The sequence below is a fragment of the Gavia stellata genome, chromosome 24 (genome assembly GCF_030936135.1).
Source record: "Gavia stellata isolate bGavSte3 chromosome 24, bGavSte3.hap2, whole genome shotgun sequence".
Classification (NCBI taxonomy): domain Eukaryota; kingdom Metazoa; phylum Chordata; class Aves; order Gaviiformes; family Gaviidae; genus Gavia; species Gavia stellata.
This window is the reverse complement of record NC_082617.1, coordinates 1,488,898-1,504,413: the sequence shown is the minus strand read 5'-3', so window position 1 is coordinate 1,504,413 and position 15,516 is coordinate 1,488,898. Positions and strand designations below refer to the sequence as shown.

The window sequence follows — 15,516 nt, the reverse complement described above, 5'->3', positions numbered from 1 at the left end:
TCCTATGGTCAATACACCTACATGCATTTTAGATATAATTTAATGTAGTATTGCCCAGCTTTGAATTCTTCCCCATCCTCATCCAACCCTCCTTTGCTGTATTTTTAGGTGTTTATCCTTGGGAAACAAAACTATTACAAAATATCCAAATATGATTTTCGCTTTCACCGTAATTAAATCAAAGAATGACCCAAAGCTCCCCGAGGACGATGAGAAGACCCACAAACTTTGATGGGTTTTGAATCAGGCAATGGGTCATCACCTTTTCTCCTGTACTAAGCAGTGGCTTCATCGGGTACCCGTCCCATGTACGCTTGGGGGATGCAAAGCAAGAGAGGGACCAACCTCCCCCATATTTCTGTTATGATCTGGGGCAGGAGGGTTCTAGTATAGGTTAAACACTTTTACGTGTAGCAGTAAGGCTAATAATGCTAATTCTTTGCTTGTTTTAGATTACATGCTGGAAACTCTCTATGTATGAAATGTATTTTTATGAAAAGGCTACTTGTACCACCAGTCAGGACTAGAACATGTTCTCTTCGTAGTTTGAGGGAGAGTGCGTAGACCCTGATAAGCTGACAATACGTTAGCGTTCACCAGAGCTTTTCTATGCTCCTGCGTCGTAGCTAGCTTTTTTTCTCTTATTGATCAGCTGGTGAAGTGGGGGAGGTATCTGCTGCTTCGGGGTTTTATTGCCCTGCTGATCCAACCTGAGCCTGAAGATCTGCAGTTGGATTAGAGTAGTTGCTTGCTTCCAGCCAGCCTGGCTAGTCTTCCAGCGCAGCTTGGAGAGCGCAGCACGGCATATGGGGAAATGCCTGGTTCTTGGGTGGGGAGGGGGATTCTCACCATTTCAGTTACAGCATGCTGTCTGCCTAATTAAAGTATTTGTTTTCTAACTACAAAATGAGTCTGCGAATGAGGTGTTGCTTTTCTGGAGATCTTATCGTCTATAAACAGACTGTTAAAAATAGGGTCGTTTTACACAAAACTTGTTTGTGGAGTGAAACAATTCAAAACACGATAATAACAAAACAAAATCTTAAAATAGCTCTAAGTTGAGACCACAGACACAGCTGCCAAACACTTTCATCTTTATTACAGTTACTCATATCTCTTCTCTTATTATTCCTATTGTAAACAGGCTGATTTTATCTAAGTTGTCCTCGCTATTCAGCCAGCCAGCCCATGTAACTACACCCTGCAATCCAGCCCGGTTGTTTGTTCCTAGGACCCGGGTCATGCGTCTCCTTCCACGTTTAGCTTTGCGCATGGACGAGGCTGCTGCCCCGCCGCTGACTGTTCCCCGCTGCGGGAGGTTTCTGCCAGCAGCACAATTCGTCTGACTGCTCCCTCACCTCCTTTAGCTGGGTGATGTTAAAATGATGTTAAAAACCAGCTTGTGTGATTTGCTTGAAGTTCCTGTGACCTGCAGGAGCGGTGGTGGTGTGAGCTGGGTCTGCCACAGCTGGGGTTGGAAGGCGATGTCTCTCCACGCTTTGGCTAAATGAATATTCCTTGCTCTACCCTCTTGGTTACAGGGTGGAATATACATCCAGTAAAAGAGGAAAACCTAACCTGACACGGCACATGCTCATCTGATTAAGTCGCCTGTACGGTTAACAGAGGTGGAGATAAAACTATGCCATTTAGATAACAGTTCTGCAATTAGGTTAATCTGAACATGCATGTGAACTTTAAAAAGCTATTAGGGAAACCATTGTATGCATGCATGTTAAAACTAACGGATTACTTGTTTAATAAAGAGGTACTAATGACATCAAATGGTGAAACAAGATTTTGAGAGTTGCATGTCTTTTTTTTTTATTATTATTCAGCTAACTGAGATAGCTGGGAGGAAAATAAAACCAGCTGCCAAAGCTTTGGAGACCCAAAACCCTTCTTCAGGTCCAAAACAGAAGTACCAACCTTCAGCTTGTATACAAGTCGAGAATAATTACTCAGTTTGAACTTTGTGATGTTAATCTGATAATGTGAGAGAAAAGGTACTTGATGCTCGTGGAGCAGAGCAGCATATTACCCTCTAAACAGGTGGAATAGTTAAAAGTCTGGAGTAAGAGAGAGATTCGGTTGAAGAGTTCTCTGAGCTGAGGAATGATAATGTGCCGTTCTATTCGGTATCTGGTTTGCAGCATACGGTCAACTGCCTTAATGTTAGTTCCAGCTTTTGTCATTTAAAGCTTTTCTGCTGATTTCTCTTTTTGGGGTGAAGCCTGGACTGTCAGCGACGCAGTGTTCGTTTTGTGTTAAAAAGCCAACCAAAAAAAAAACCCCAAAACCCCCCAAAACCAAACAGAAAACAAAACAAACAGAAAAAAAAAGAAGTTTTCCCACTGATAACTGGGTATCTCTGTTCTTTCTGGACTGTAAGATTGAATGATTGAACCTATATGGTGTGTGTTGGTTGTCTGCTTTTGTACACTCAGTCTTTGATGCAGCGGATGAAATAGATGCATGAATTTTCCAGAAAGTAATGTAATCCACTGCTTCTGCTGTGAGCGATGCTCGGATGAGCTGTTAGGTTTTGTCTGTGTTGGTTGGCTGGGTCTGCAGAACATGTGCTTCCAGTGATGAGTGAAGTTGAGGTGTCATTTGAATGCTAGGAGGGATCACGGAAAATGTGTTCCAAGGTGTGCTCCTACCCCCACTTAGGTTATTTTTCTGGTTAAATTTTTCTCTAAAGGTTTTATGCAGGTGAAGTGTAATGATGAGGTTTGAGTTTGCTTGGGGGAAATGCACGTTTTTTACTGTATTATGTTTGTTTACGTGTTCTAACAAATAACAGAGTTCTAAAATGCAACTATTTTGACAAACAAATCCATCATTTTCATGATCCTTCTCCCAAAGCAAAGTCAATCGCAGATAGCAGAGAAACCTGTTGAAGATAAGAGCTTTTCCTTGAAACCCTAGCATACTGTTTTTATCCTCATCTGAATAAGTAGGCATTTGTGAACTCAGCTGATTATGTACTCTGTCCTGCTGTTGCCTGGAGTTACACGCATGCTGCAGCCAGGTCAGAGATGTCGTGTGTTTCAAACACTGTTTACAACCCTTTTGGAAAATACAGCCCAACTTGGCGAAGTAATTAGAAGGCCACTCGATGTAAAACATCCTTGTTACCTAGTTCACAATTACGTCAGCACTGACACATAAATGCGCTAGAAGGCTCCTCGCTCTTATTACTCTATTTACTGGAACAATACACTATATTAAAGAAAGTCATTATGCGCTTATTCTGTGTTTGAGATCCAAGTGTTCTCACACACTACAGAAATTAGACACTATTAACTGCTTAAAATCCTAATTAGTTTATATGCCTCCCAAGCAAAGCACAGTTAGATCTTAATACATTCCTGTAATCACCAAGCTGGGACAGGACCGACAGTGGCTGAACCAGTTCTTCTCACATCTGAGTTACTGCCGTTCACCAGAGCAGAGTTTCCTCATCTGCAGAAGATACTGATTTGGAGTTCATTTGTGAACGTGGCAGGTCTTGGCTTATCAAAGATTTGTAGATACCGCAAAAGGGAAAAATACAGTTCTTACCATCTGATTGTGGTGAACCTGAACACTTTCAGGGGTGTGGAGCTATGCAGAAATTAAGAAAACTAAAACCTCTTGATTTCAGGGTCTTTTAAATCTTGGGTTGCTTTCACAAAATGCAATCATTTTAGAAAATTTAAAAGGCACAGCAAGATGGATAAAGTTAACTCAGAAAGGTGTGGTGGGTCAGGTGTTTTTACAATTACATTGATAGAAAATATCCATTTTGGCTGATTTTGTCCAAGCACTTTGCTTTCTCTCTTTCCTTCTGCCAGCCAACTTGATCTTTAATTTTTGCTCCAGGGTATGCTGCTGCTCGGAATATGCAACTCTGCCAGGAGTCTTTTTGTACATTTCTAAGTGGAATATATGCGGCCGAATGTTTATATGATTTGTGCTTGAAAATTTAACAGAAATAATTAACACATTAAAAGTGTGTATAATAGCATATATACTTCACTTTAAACTAATGCTCGTTTATCACGGTGGTGGTGTTCTCCTAAATACACAACTTCTTTGTATTTTCCAGGCAGCCATACTGAGTATTAAGCTAAAACTACAGCCAGATCAAGATGTGGAGAAGGTGAGTCATTTCCTCTGCAGGCTTCTCTGTCATCAGATCCACCTTTTGTTAAGCAGGAGATCCATCAAGGCCCTCCGAGTTGTGCTGCCTTTCACTTGAGGCTTTACTTTGTTCCCAAGAAGTAACTGCTGCATTGCTGATGGACTTTTACATTTAGGGAAGCGACACGACTGTATTTTGTTAGACCCCGTTACAGCTTACTGGACTTTTTCTAGCTGCAGCCACTGTTATAAAAAATTCTAGCTGTGTTCTTGACAAATGGTTATCACTATGATGGAGCTTAGTGCTTCTGCTGTTTTGAAGCTTTGCAAATATTTGTGTTGAAAATGTCACATCACCCTTTTAGGCAGCACTGGTTGATTAAGCAGGGGGGTTGTGACTTGCTCGCCAGGTCTCAGCAGCAGGGAATGGGGCAGCCCTCTGCCAGGTTTCGGTCTGCAATGTCACGGACCTCTTCCGTGCCTTCTGGGTGCTGCAGCGCTCAGCCTGCGGAACACGGTGAGCAAAGGCAGGGCACAGTGCTTTAAATGTAATTTCTTCTCCTAGATGTGTACGCCGTTACTGCTCCAAGATAAAACTAACTTGGTGGAAGATTATGTGGGAGAATATCCCGAGCTCCAGAGCAAGCTCTTGCAGATCCTGGACACGTGGTGTGAACCTGGTTTTAATATCAGAGACGTCACAAGGTAGAAACGCTTGTCGGCTTTCTAAACAGTTGGGGCAAACTTGCTGTCAGAGGACAGTATGTTCTCTGGTTGTCTATCTAAGATTGTTTCTCAGCGTAATGGAGTGCAATATATTTACTTTTCAGCTGAGAAAGGGGAAATTCTGGTGTCTGTGCCAGAGTCTTCCCAAACACCCCAGCCCGTAAGACAGAGGTGTCATTCCTATTGACAGATGCTCGGTTCCTGCCAGGAGAGAGGAGTGCAAAATGAAGCCTGTGCAGTAGATCTTAGCAATATAACAATATCAAAGCTTCCTCCGGGAGGTTGTAGCAATCAGACTCTTGTGCTTTGCTGCAGACAAGGGTGAGTTTCAGTATCTGTTGTACAGGTTTTGCAGGAAGATAATACTGTGATGAAGTGGCAGAAAAACAAGAGATGCAAGTGGTTAACCTTCATGTGCTCGTGAAATAGTCGTGTGTGTTTTAATTTATAAATTGCCTCTCACTAGAATAGCTCCTGTCAGTCACAAAGCCAACAGTACGGTCAAACTCACAGTGTGGATGCAATAGTTGCAGTCTTAGTTCTGAAAAACGACGAGAGGGTGTTGCTCGCTTTCTCATTCTTTGAAATAAGCTTCTGGACTTGCTTCAGTCATTGACTGGGAAATTTGTATGGTTGTATTGTTGACTTTTTGCTGTAACTCAAGACAGGTGGGGGACTGTTCTTACCAACACCTAGCAAACCCTAATACCTCTACTGTTAAATATCTACTATTTTGGCGATTCCACAGATGTTTCTTTCTGATTTCATTTATTTGCTTACAGACAATATCAAGGCCTGTCCCGGTACAAACCAGAGAAATTTAACCGCAAAATGCTAAGCAAGCTGGTCTTCAGGCTCCTAGACCGATTTAACGTAGATCCAGGTATGTGATATTGCAACATATTGTGGAGTTATCTCACCAAGAAAGAACAGATGAAGTCAATTTGTCTTCTTCCGTGTTCAGCAAGCAATCTCTGCTGTAATTTATCATGGGGAGTTTCAGGGTTTAATTAATGGTATTGAAAAACAAAGCTGGTAAGTTATGGGAATTACCACTTTGTGCTGTCGAAGAATGAAGTGCTTGTGACTAATAGACTGCTTCTTCCATGATATGAAGTAAATCTTGACCTCAGAATGGCTCTACATAAACACATGATGGTCAGCTTTGAGTTATGACTCCATTCCGCTCACATAAGAGGCAAGTCATTATTCATCTGGGGATCTGTTTTCTTGACTTATGGGTCCGTCAGCTGGGAAGAGATAACCCTTGGGAAGCAGGAGCTTCACAGCCCTTTGTATTCTTTGCATAAACTAGGGTTGGTGGTAGGGAATTTTAAGGCTCTTGCAGCCTTCTGGGAGAAGTAATACATTTTACGTCACTGAAATACCTGCTTCCCTACCAGTTACCTAACAAAATCTACAATATTTTGCTTTGGTTGTTAGCGGGGACTGTTGATCTTTTTTTCTTCTCTTTGGGATCTTGCGTCAGACACCTTTAGATGCACCGTTAGGACTTACCCTGCAAAGCTTTCCATCATCAGTCCAAGATATGCAATTCTCTTTTCTTGGACTGAAAAGTGTTTTCTAACCACAAATTGTGGGCTTATTACACCTGGCAGCAGCACTGTGTTGCATATTAATCTTCACATTTTCAGACTGGTGTTCAAAAGTTAGTAAGATAATCCTTACAAACCCGCATTGGAGGATAAGTAAATATAATTAAACTTAGCACACTGGTGTGAAAGCTGAGACATATGGGGGGGTGATTTATTTAAAATCTAAAAACTTCCCGGGAGTTTACTAGTGTTCGGTAATTTTTCCTCCTTTACAAGGTTGGTCATTTGGTAGGCTGTATTGTCTTTTGTGATCTCTAAAGAGAATTGAGGTGTCCCCCTTTCCTTATGAAAGATCCACCAAGGGTATGATATTAACTGTAGAGGTGAAATGATACAACTGTTCACGTGCAAAATCCTGAGAAATAATAATTTAAAAAAAAAAATCTAGGAGCTGTTGATCTCAGGTGCTCTCTGTGGGATGGTAGTGTACCTCAGCCTGGTGACAGTGTCCCAGATGTTGTAGCTGCCAATAATAATGGCCAAATCTTGCTGGTCCTCCATAACACATTCACTGGTGAGGAGGTTCCTGGAGGTAGAGACAGATCCCATTCCTGCCTACGCTTCCAGAGAGTGATTTATCCCATGCTAACTGCAGTGTCTACAGTGCAGGATAAGTCATTTGCTAGAGAGGACTGTCCACGTCTGTTGACGTGAGAGGGGATGTGGGCTGCTGATTTAGACAAGATGCCAGATTTGGGGCAGCTAAAACCAGTGCTGGATGACTCTCATAGTCCCATATATGAAGGTAGGTGTTTATTTTTTTACGTAACATCATCTGTGATTCAGAGCAGGACTTCACCCTTTGCTGAAGTGCAGCCGTCTTAGTCTCCTTTGAAATGCTTTGGAAGGGGATGAATGCCTACAGAGGAATTTCTGCCTTAGTGCTGGTCCTGCTTGAACTGAATTGGGAAATGGTGGCAGCTGGAATAACATGGCTTTCCTTTTCTTCCTACCTCTCTCCCCTCCCTTCCTCTGAATTTCTGGGTGTTCTTTCTCCGTTCCTTAGTGGAAGTAAATCTGTCTGTGAGAAAAGAGCGTACGAAAAGGAAGCAGGCTGGGGAAAACGTACAGATTAAAACCCCCTCGTTTCTCTTGTTCTGAGCAGCTCCACCAAAAGCTAGCAGTGAGGTAAAACTCACACTTCTTGTTACCTAACCTGATTGTGGGCTTGTTCGATGCCGCAGTCTTCTGCTGGTTTCTCTCTCCTCTTCACTCAAGACTCCTACTCGCTGAAAGAGGCTGAGCGCAGCAGCAGAAGATGGAAGTGGCTTTCAGTGCGAAAGGCTAGAGAGGACAGGGTTTCTTGGTATGAGAAGGCAAACTTGTATGCGACTCAGTTCTTGCAGTTCCAAATCTACTTTCCTATTTCACTACCCGAGCTCAATCTTACCCACTCACAATAAATTTCACTGACTGCTGTGCAAAACTTAAGTGTTGATCAGCCATTAAGATTTGAAACACTGCTTGGAACTGCCAGTCTTAAATTTCAGAGCCGGATAGGAGGTGGCCCAATATAAAAAAGACCTGGAACCTCAGGGGGAAAAAAAAGCCATCATCTTGGATTAGTCCACCTCTTCTTTTTCTGAACTGTGTTCCAGTATTCCTGTTAACACACAAAACAGTGCATGGTAAGTGGAAGATTTTCTGCTGAGTCCCAAAGGTGTCCCAATAAACTGTGTGTCGATTCCATTTAATTAGCTTTATTGGGGAAGGGAGAAGTTGGGCAGAAATGGTATGCAATTGAGGAAATTGATTTTTATAGAGTCTTTTCTCACACGTGGGTCAGCATGCTCTGGTTTAACGAGCCTGTAGCTTTTGCAGGCTAATTACTTCATACTCTTTGGAGACCCTGTGAGATTGACTTAGATTTACAAATGCAAGTTTCAGTCAAAACAGTTCTCAGAGATGAGGGAACAGCCCCTACTTAGGTTTGAAATGGTTGAGTCTATCTTCTGTTGGGTTCTTGCACAGCCAGTATACCACAGAGTGTTCAGTGGCGTTTTTCATTGAAAATTCATTGGGTATGTGGTAGAAATGATACCACTCTGAATAGTACAGCTGTACTCATATATTGGGCCTTAGTGCCTGTACGACAATAAAGCAAATAACAGTGGTGTTGATAGAAAAGAGATGGTAACTGAATGCACAGTTGTTGTCCTGTAGCAGCGTAATAAATCAGCTGAGCACCTTAAGGTTTGAGTGCTATGAACATGTTTTTACCATCGTCTTTAAAGAAGTTTTTTTAGCATAAACTAAGAGAAATGTTTCTCCTCGTTTGCATTTGACCACCAGGTTATCCTTTTGGTTTAACCTTTAATTTCAACTTGGTGTCAGTCTTCCTTATAAAGCCCCAGACTTGATTTGTGAGATAAAGCGCTATCAGTCCCTCGGTGCTGGGGCAGCAGAGGGCAGACGAGGGCTGCTCAGCAGCCTGTGCATCTGCTCAGGTAAGTCACAACTGTCCTCAGACTTCGTCAGGTCTGCGGGAGCGCGAGCACATCGCCGGGCAGTCACCGGGGAGAGCTCCAGCGGGGACTCCTGGGAGTCTACACCAGGCACTTTCAAAAGATGCTGTGTTAGAGGGACAGGAATGACTGTTAGAACTCTACAGGAATGCCTTTGGAAGGAGGACATTTCAAATGTTTTTACCTTTTCCTCGTTATAACAGAACAGAAGGTTATTCCTTTCCTTTACTTTTGCTTTCCAAGGGTTGTTTCCCCCTACTTCCATGGCGATTTTCCTTCAGAGTTTTTCAGCTCTCATGTTAAATACCAGCACATCTTTACATAGCGCTGCAACTGAGAAGAACCTCTAGGCTTAGACATCGGAAGACAGGAGCCATCCATTCCTGAGGCTGCAGTGGCTGCAGAGTCAAGGTGCTGAAGGAGAAGGGGATTGAACGTGCCAGGGTCCTTTCTGGAGCCGATACCTTCTTACCTACATTTTTGTTACTGAAGTACAGGCAGTAGAATATGATCTGCTCTAAACCAAGACGAGCTGGCCAGCAGCTCCAAGCTTTTCGTTGGAAAAGCTGACACCACCCTTGCAGTTCTGAGCATGAATTCATCATATCCAGACACGTGTCTAAAGACCACACCAGAGCATTTTTTCCTTTAGGAGTGGATCAAAACCCTTGTGCTATGCTCTCTGTTCTTCCACCAGTCAGCTAGTGCTCCAGGCAGCAAAGCTAGCAGGTAGCTCAGGGGTCTGGGGGTAGTCTGGGGCTTCTGCTGTTTCACCTTCCTTTCTGAGGACCGCTGACCCTCATCTGTAGTGGCACAGAGCATTTTATGAGAGACCCTAATGCATCTCTGAGGCTACAACAAAAAGAGGTTTTCTTGAGCCCGGCCCTACCCTCCACTGATTTGCACTTAGGGACTAATCTTGTAATACACTGAGAGACTAATGCACAGCTTGCTTCTCATCAGATTCCCCGGCAATCCTTAGCAATACCAGGGTAAAAGCCTCTAGCGTTTCAGGTGATTTTATTTATAAAAGGCTCCTTTACTTTGTCCCCAAACAAAGTATGCTTTGTCTGGGACCTTCTGTTCTGCCAGGACAGGGTGAAGGAGTCTCATTGTGAATGGAAGTCAAGCTCTCAAGGCAGCATAAAGAGAGGATCGGGTCCACATCCCAGCTCAGGAGCCATCACGTATCACCTGGGAGTGGTAGCCACACACCACACCTAAAAATATATTGCACCATGTCCCCAGTAGACACATCTTACCAATGTTACATGAGTGAAAGAAGTGTGTATTGCGGGTTTCATACCCGGCATGATGAACAGATTTCATTTTTACTTCCTCTGTATTGCCAATAGCCATTAACTCTCTGCTAACGGCAGAGAGCAGACCGGATTTTTTGCTTCTGAGTCAGTCCCAGATCTGAAATGTAGTTCAGATGAAGCACTTTTATGGTGCAACTGCCAGGTTAAGAGTTAACACATGCCCAAAGAGGTGCTTTCCTAGTATTATACCATTTGTATTCCACTAGTGCTCCACAACCCAGACAGGATCCCAAAACCCCAGTGTACAGACACTGAGTAGAAGGATGGTCCCCGTACTGAAAAGCTTAGGATGTTGTCCTGTGCTCCGACCAACAGAACATTGGTTTTGACTCAGGAGACCTGAGTTCAGACTCCTGTTCGCTCAGCTAGGTGTTTGACCTTGAGTAAGTTGCTCTGCCCTGAAGCCCTTTGATTCTGCAAATATAAGGTGTAGATGGTCATGGAAGTGCGGGGAGAAGGTCTGGCAAAGGCCCGGCAGTACCACCTGCGTCACCCTCCTCCCCAAAGCCAAAGGAGCTCCTTCTGTTATTTCTGATATACATGGAATGTGGAACCTATTGTTAAAGACCTCTAAGGTGGCAAGTTTACCATCTCCTGTACAACCTGTGCCAGTTCTTCTCTAGCCTTGCCATGAGATTTTTGTTGGGTTTTGCTTGTTTTTTTCCTCACAAAGGCTATATGGAATTTCTCTCACTTTACTTTGGGCTTTCTGATTTTATGTGTTTGTGCTGTTCTTTTGTATGTGTGTGATCCAGTTTCCACGTTCTTTTAACTTCCTTCTTCTGTTTGAGATCAATAAAAGCTTCTGATTTAGCAGTTAAGTTTCTTACTTCCAGTTTTTCCATTGCCAGCTCTTCTTAACTCCTTTTCCCCTTATAAATTATTTTCACATGAAGTCTTACCTGCCAGTTCTCCGAGTTTATTGAAGTCCATTTTGTTGTTTTTATTTTGCTGTTCTTCCTTGCTTTAGAGCTTTGAACTCTTCATTTCATTGTCTCTTTTACCAAGTTACCTTTCATCCTCACATTTTTGATTAGTCCTGTTTTTTTTAATAAAATACTGCAAACTGGATTCAAACTCAGTTCCTTTGCTCTGTCAGAATCGAAAATGTCACCAGTGCCTTCAAAAATGTTCCAGTCCATCTATGTTCCTCTGTCCTACTTTCCACACAGATAGCTGGGCACTTAAAACCCATCAGTCCTGCCAAGTCCTGTGCTTTGGATATTTCCTCTAGAAGCTCAAAGAAAAAAAAATTCAATGGATCTTTTTGGTGACCTAGAACAGTCATGCTGTGTTTCTTTCTGGTGGTGATATTATTAATTTTTGTGTTGATCTTACTTTCTTTCAAGAGTGTTGCTTTCCATGAGCTGATGATCTTTCCTCCAGATATTGGGGTAATATCCGGAGGAAAGATCACCGTATTTATTGGGATAATATCATGTGGGATAATTGCAATAATTTCCTTAGATCCTTTGAGGGCAAGGATATGTTGTCACACAGTGGAAGATGAACTTAAGAATAACAGCTTTAAACATTTCTGTTTGAGACGGAATTGTTCAAGTTATGAAGTTGTGCTTCAGGAGACTCGGAGAAGCTGCAGTAACCAGTGGTACATCAATTCATACCCCTCCGATTCCAGGGTCTGGTATTCGGAGATCTTTCTTCGTTCTCTCTGTTTTTAATCCTCGGGCATGCCATGAGAGGGGCACGGCGAGTGCTAAGCTCCGAGGCCCTTTGAGTGGGTCACACCGGTTTCTCCCGGTGTACGCTGATTGAAGGGAGGCTGCAGAGAATTTCCACTTTACTGTTTTCTGTCATCATTTCTGATTGCTGGTCCTGCTCCTTCCGACTACCAGTGAGATGGTTTTAGCCACTGAAACCCCAATGAAGGCTTTGGTTAAATCTTTCCCTGTACATGCATACCAGCATCTGGCAAGAACTGACAGATACATATGCTAATCCTAGTTAATGTATTTTATCTTCTGCCTTTATCTCTCTTTGCACTGGATTTCAAAACAAGGTGTTATGTGAAGATCTTGTTTTTTGCAGTTGTAATGAGGCATATCTAATGAAGATGACAGTAATAAAAATAATAACAACAACTGTTGCTTGCTAGCTCAGCAAAACAATAGTCGCCTCCCTCTTTGTATGGATATGGAGTCTCTTGTGTGGATATACATTTTATCGGATAAACTTTAGCCACAAGTTTACATCCTGAGTAACATGTTGAAAACTGCTTCAATGAATTAACAGCACAGGTTCCAATTAAATCAAAAAGAATGCAGCCTCTAGAGACTGGAGGTGGTGCCTGTATGAGGATGCTGCCTAATTAAAGGTGTGAAAGCATTGACTGTGAAGCGTATTGAACCAGCAAGTGGATCTTATCATTCAAGGGTGGTAGAACCAGAGATATCAGAACCGAGGATTAGCATTGCTAATCATGGCTGAAAGTGTAAATAACAGTTTATCATTCAGATAAGCTGACAATATGTATGTCTGTCCGCCATTGTTCCAAGTGTGATGGCATCCTGCCTTCCACACACCGAGTTTGAAATTGGGGAAGGAAAAATGTAATGTCTAGACAGTAAAACTTCAAGGAAGTTCAGCTATGTTGTATGCTTAAATATCTTTTTCCTTCTTTTAGCTCTCTGCCCTAATGTCATAAATCAGCGGCACTTGAGAACTCTGAATTACCTCTTTTACAAGAGGTTTGTTGAGGTACGTTTCTGTATTGTGTGGCACGGCTGTGAATGAGGCTTTTTGTTTCTTTTGCCTTTTGAATAACATAATTGGTATGACTGAAAGGTATCGATAGTATATGAGCAAGTTTTCCTTGTGATTATTATTGTGTAGAAATGCATTGGATCTGCCATTGGACCTGTTTTTTCTGTGAGTGAATAGTTCGTGTGTCCATTCATATTCGAATGACGGGGTGTCGTGATTGCTCAGAGCTGGATGCTTGTTCCCCTCGGCATCCTCAGCAGTGTTCTGAGTCACATGTAGGTACGTCAGGGTATGCTCTCCATACCTTCAGTTTCTCTCAGCCATCTCAGATAAGCAGGAGCGTACTGGCTAAAGAGTTTTTTGGTGGTTTGGGGGGGGTTTTGTGTTGGCTTTTTTTAAGAACAGTGGGTTTTAGGCATTCTGCATTGCTGGGTTCTTTGTAGGCACTTTTGCTTTCGTACTCGTGGCCTGGCTGTGACAGGTATGACCCAAACCTGCCACAGAAGCTTTTTTGTGCTAACAGCCTTCTTACTGCTGAGCAAAATGGTAGTGCTTTCAGCTCCTGAACCACTCTTTGAACTAATTTTACTTTTGTTCAGCCTCCAAATTCTCTTTCCAAATACGCTGGTACTTGTCCTGGCACTGAGGGCTGGTAGAAATAAGAAGATGCCATTAATTCTTTCTAAGGAGCGGGTTTCTAGGAGGCAGCTTGGAGGTTGACTGTCTGCAGAATTACTTGACTATGGTTTCTCCTCCCCTCTCATGAGTGTACTGAGCCAAGTCGCTGCCCTTTGGATGCTCTTGAGCACACTGCATTGGGGAGCACATTTCTCTTCTTGTTAACAGGGCAGTTTTGGTGCTTCTCTTGATGGTCTGGCATTCATCGTTGTCGTGTGCCTGGAGACAGATTGGACCAGCTGAGAGTAAGTTTTTGTTCTGCCTCTTCTGGAAAAAAACAGCTTGCACTTGTTGCACCCAGGTATATCAATTGGACTGTGAAGGACAAAGACCACAAGAGACTGAATATCACAGCGAAATGTTTCCATTTCGTGAATTTTGAGTTATTGAGCTGTATTTGCCAAACATGGAGTGGTGTTTCATCTGCAGTTCATAGAAGACTTTCTCCTTGTAGATACAAGAGGCTTTTTAAACAGAGTTTTAACAGAGCCCAACAGGTTGTTCAGATGTTCCTACGATACTATTGATCCAGTCTGCAGAGAGCCACTTTTCAGGAAATGAGACACCTCCTCCAGAAATGTCTGTTCTTTTGTTCAAAAGAGGATTCGTTTGATGTTCTGACAGAAGAAGGCAGATGCACCCATTTTTTCTGATCCCCCACCCTCCAGTACTTTGAACGCCAAGATGGGGTTGAGGGGTGGTGATCTGATGACACCGTTCTGGCACAGCCAGCTCTGCTTCCAAGACCTCCTGATCCACCAGTGAAGGCTCTGATCTGTCTTTGCTGCCTGCCAGATCCACTGACAGAAGACCTGGGGAGGATCGAGCTTTTCAACGTCCTGCATCTCAAAGCTTTAATGTTGGATGACATCCTTCTAGAGAGCTTGGTCATCTGCAGTGAGAGAGTAGAAAGCATTTATCCAGGTGTATTTATTTAGCAGATTGGAATGGATTCTTGATCTGGTGTTCTGCTCTCTCTGGCCTTCCATTTCCTTTGTTTTGGAGTATTTGCTTGATTTAAAGTATCCAAGCTGGCCAGTTACTTCCATTAAGGTACATTTGGCAGCGGTTTCTGGACACAGTCCCTTCTTCTGAGAGCTCTTTGGTGTTCTCTGTTTACCATTCTCAGCTGTGTATGAGGTCTGGTTAAATGGCTCCTTTATCTCACTAGTATTTAAATTACATGCTTGTATATCTCAAAGATGTTTTCTTTGAGGCTCTCACTCCCTGTTTGCTCTTGTACCTTTCCGTAAAAGTGGCACTAGTAATCATTGTTACCTCTGCCAGGAGCGGGGGTGAGGCTCAGGCTTCGGTGGCTGGTCGGTCTCATGCAGCCTGTGTTCTTGGCAGAGTGGAGAGTAGGTCCCAGTCCGAGTTTCTCCCCAGGGTTGGCTCTGAACCACATTGGAACCGGGATATTAACTTATCAGTTTCCTTTCCCAGACCTCGTGATTCCAGAGGATTTTTCATGACTTGGCTGTTGAGAAAAGTTTGTATTTTTATATTCTGAAGGCTCAGCCTTGCAGCTGATCCCTGAGATCACTTCCTTCACTGGAGCCTGTGGGGATGGCTCTCCGCTGGGCTAGCTGTTGAGGTGAACAGTCTGTGGACATATTGCAGACCCGAGGTAAAGGCAACAGCAGTGATCCATGCGTCCCACCAGACCATGGCCTGTTTCGGCTTTGCTCAGCGATGTCTCTATCATTGCAAGAGCACCACGTGAGCTGTGAGGCATTCAGAAATGCTGCTGCATCTTGCAGAGTGTTGTTAAGGTGATTAGTTTTCTGCAAATGAGCCCAGGACCCAGCTCTGGGTAGTAATGAGAGCTTGGGCTACTGCTGGGTGAGAGCCTGCCAT

At 43.2% G+C, this 15,516-nt stretch overlaps 1 protein-coding gene across 1 annotated transcript in view; it reads left to right on the top strand.

Moving 5' to 3' along the window:
- Positions 1 to 15,516, top strand: part of EXD3 (exonuclease 3'-5' domain containing 3) — a 202,647-nt gene that overhangs the window by 12,216 nt on the left and 174,915 nt on the right. The window contains exons 5-8 of the mRNA XM_059829024.1: positions 4,094 to 4,147; positions 4,694 to 4,833; positions 5,637 to 5,737; positions 12,902 to 12,975. Coding sequence (XP_059685007.1) covers positions 4,094 to 4,147; positions 4,694 to 4,833; positions 5,637 to 5,737; positions 12,902 to 12,975 — 369 coding nt within the window. The remainder of the gene's footprint in view (positions 1 to 4,093; positions 4,148 to 4,693; positions 4,834 to 5,636; positions 5,738 to 12,901; positions 12,976 to 15,516) is intronic.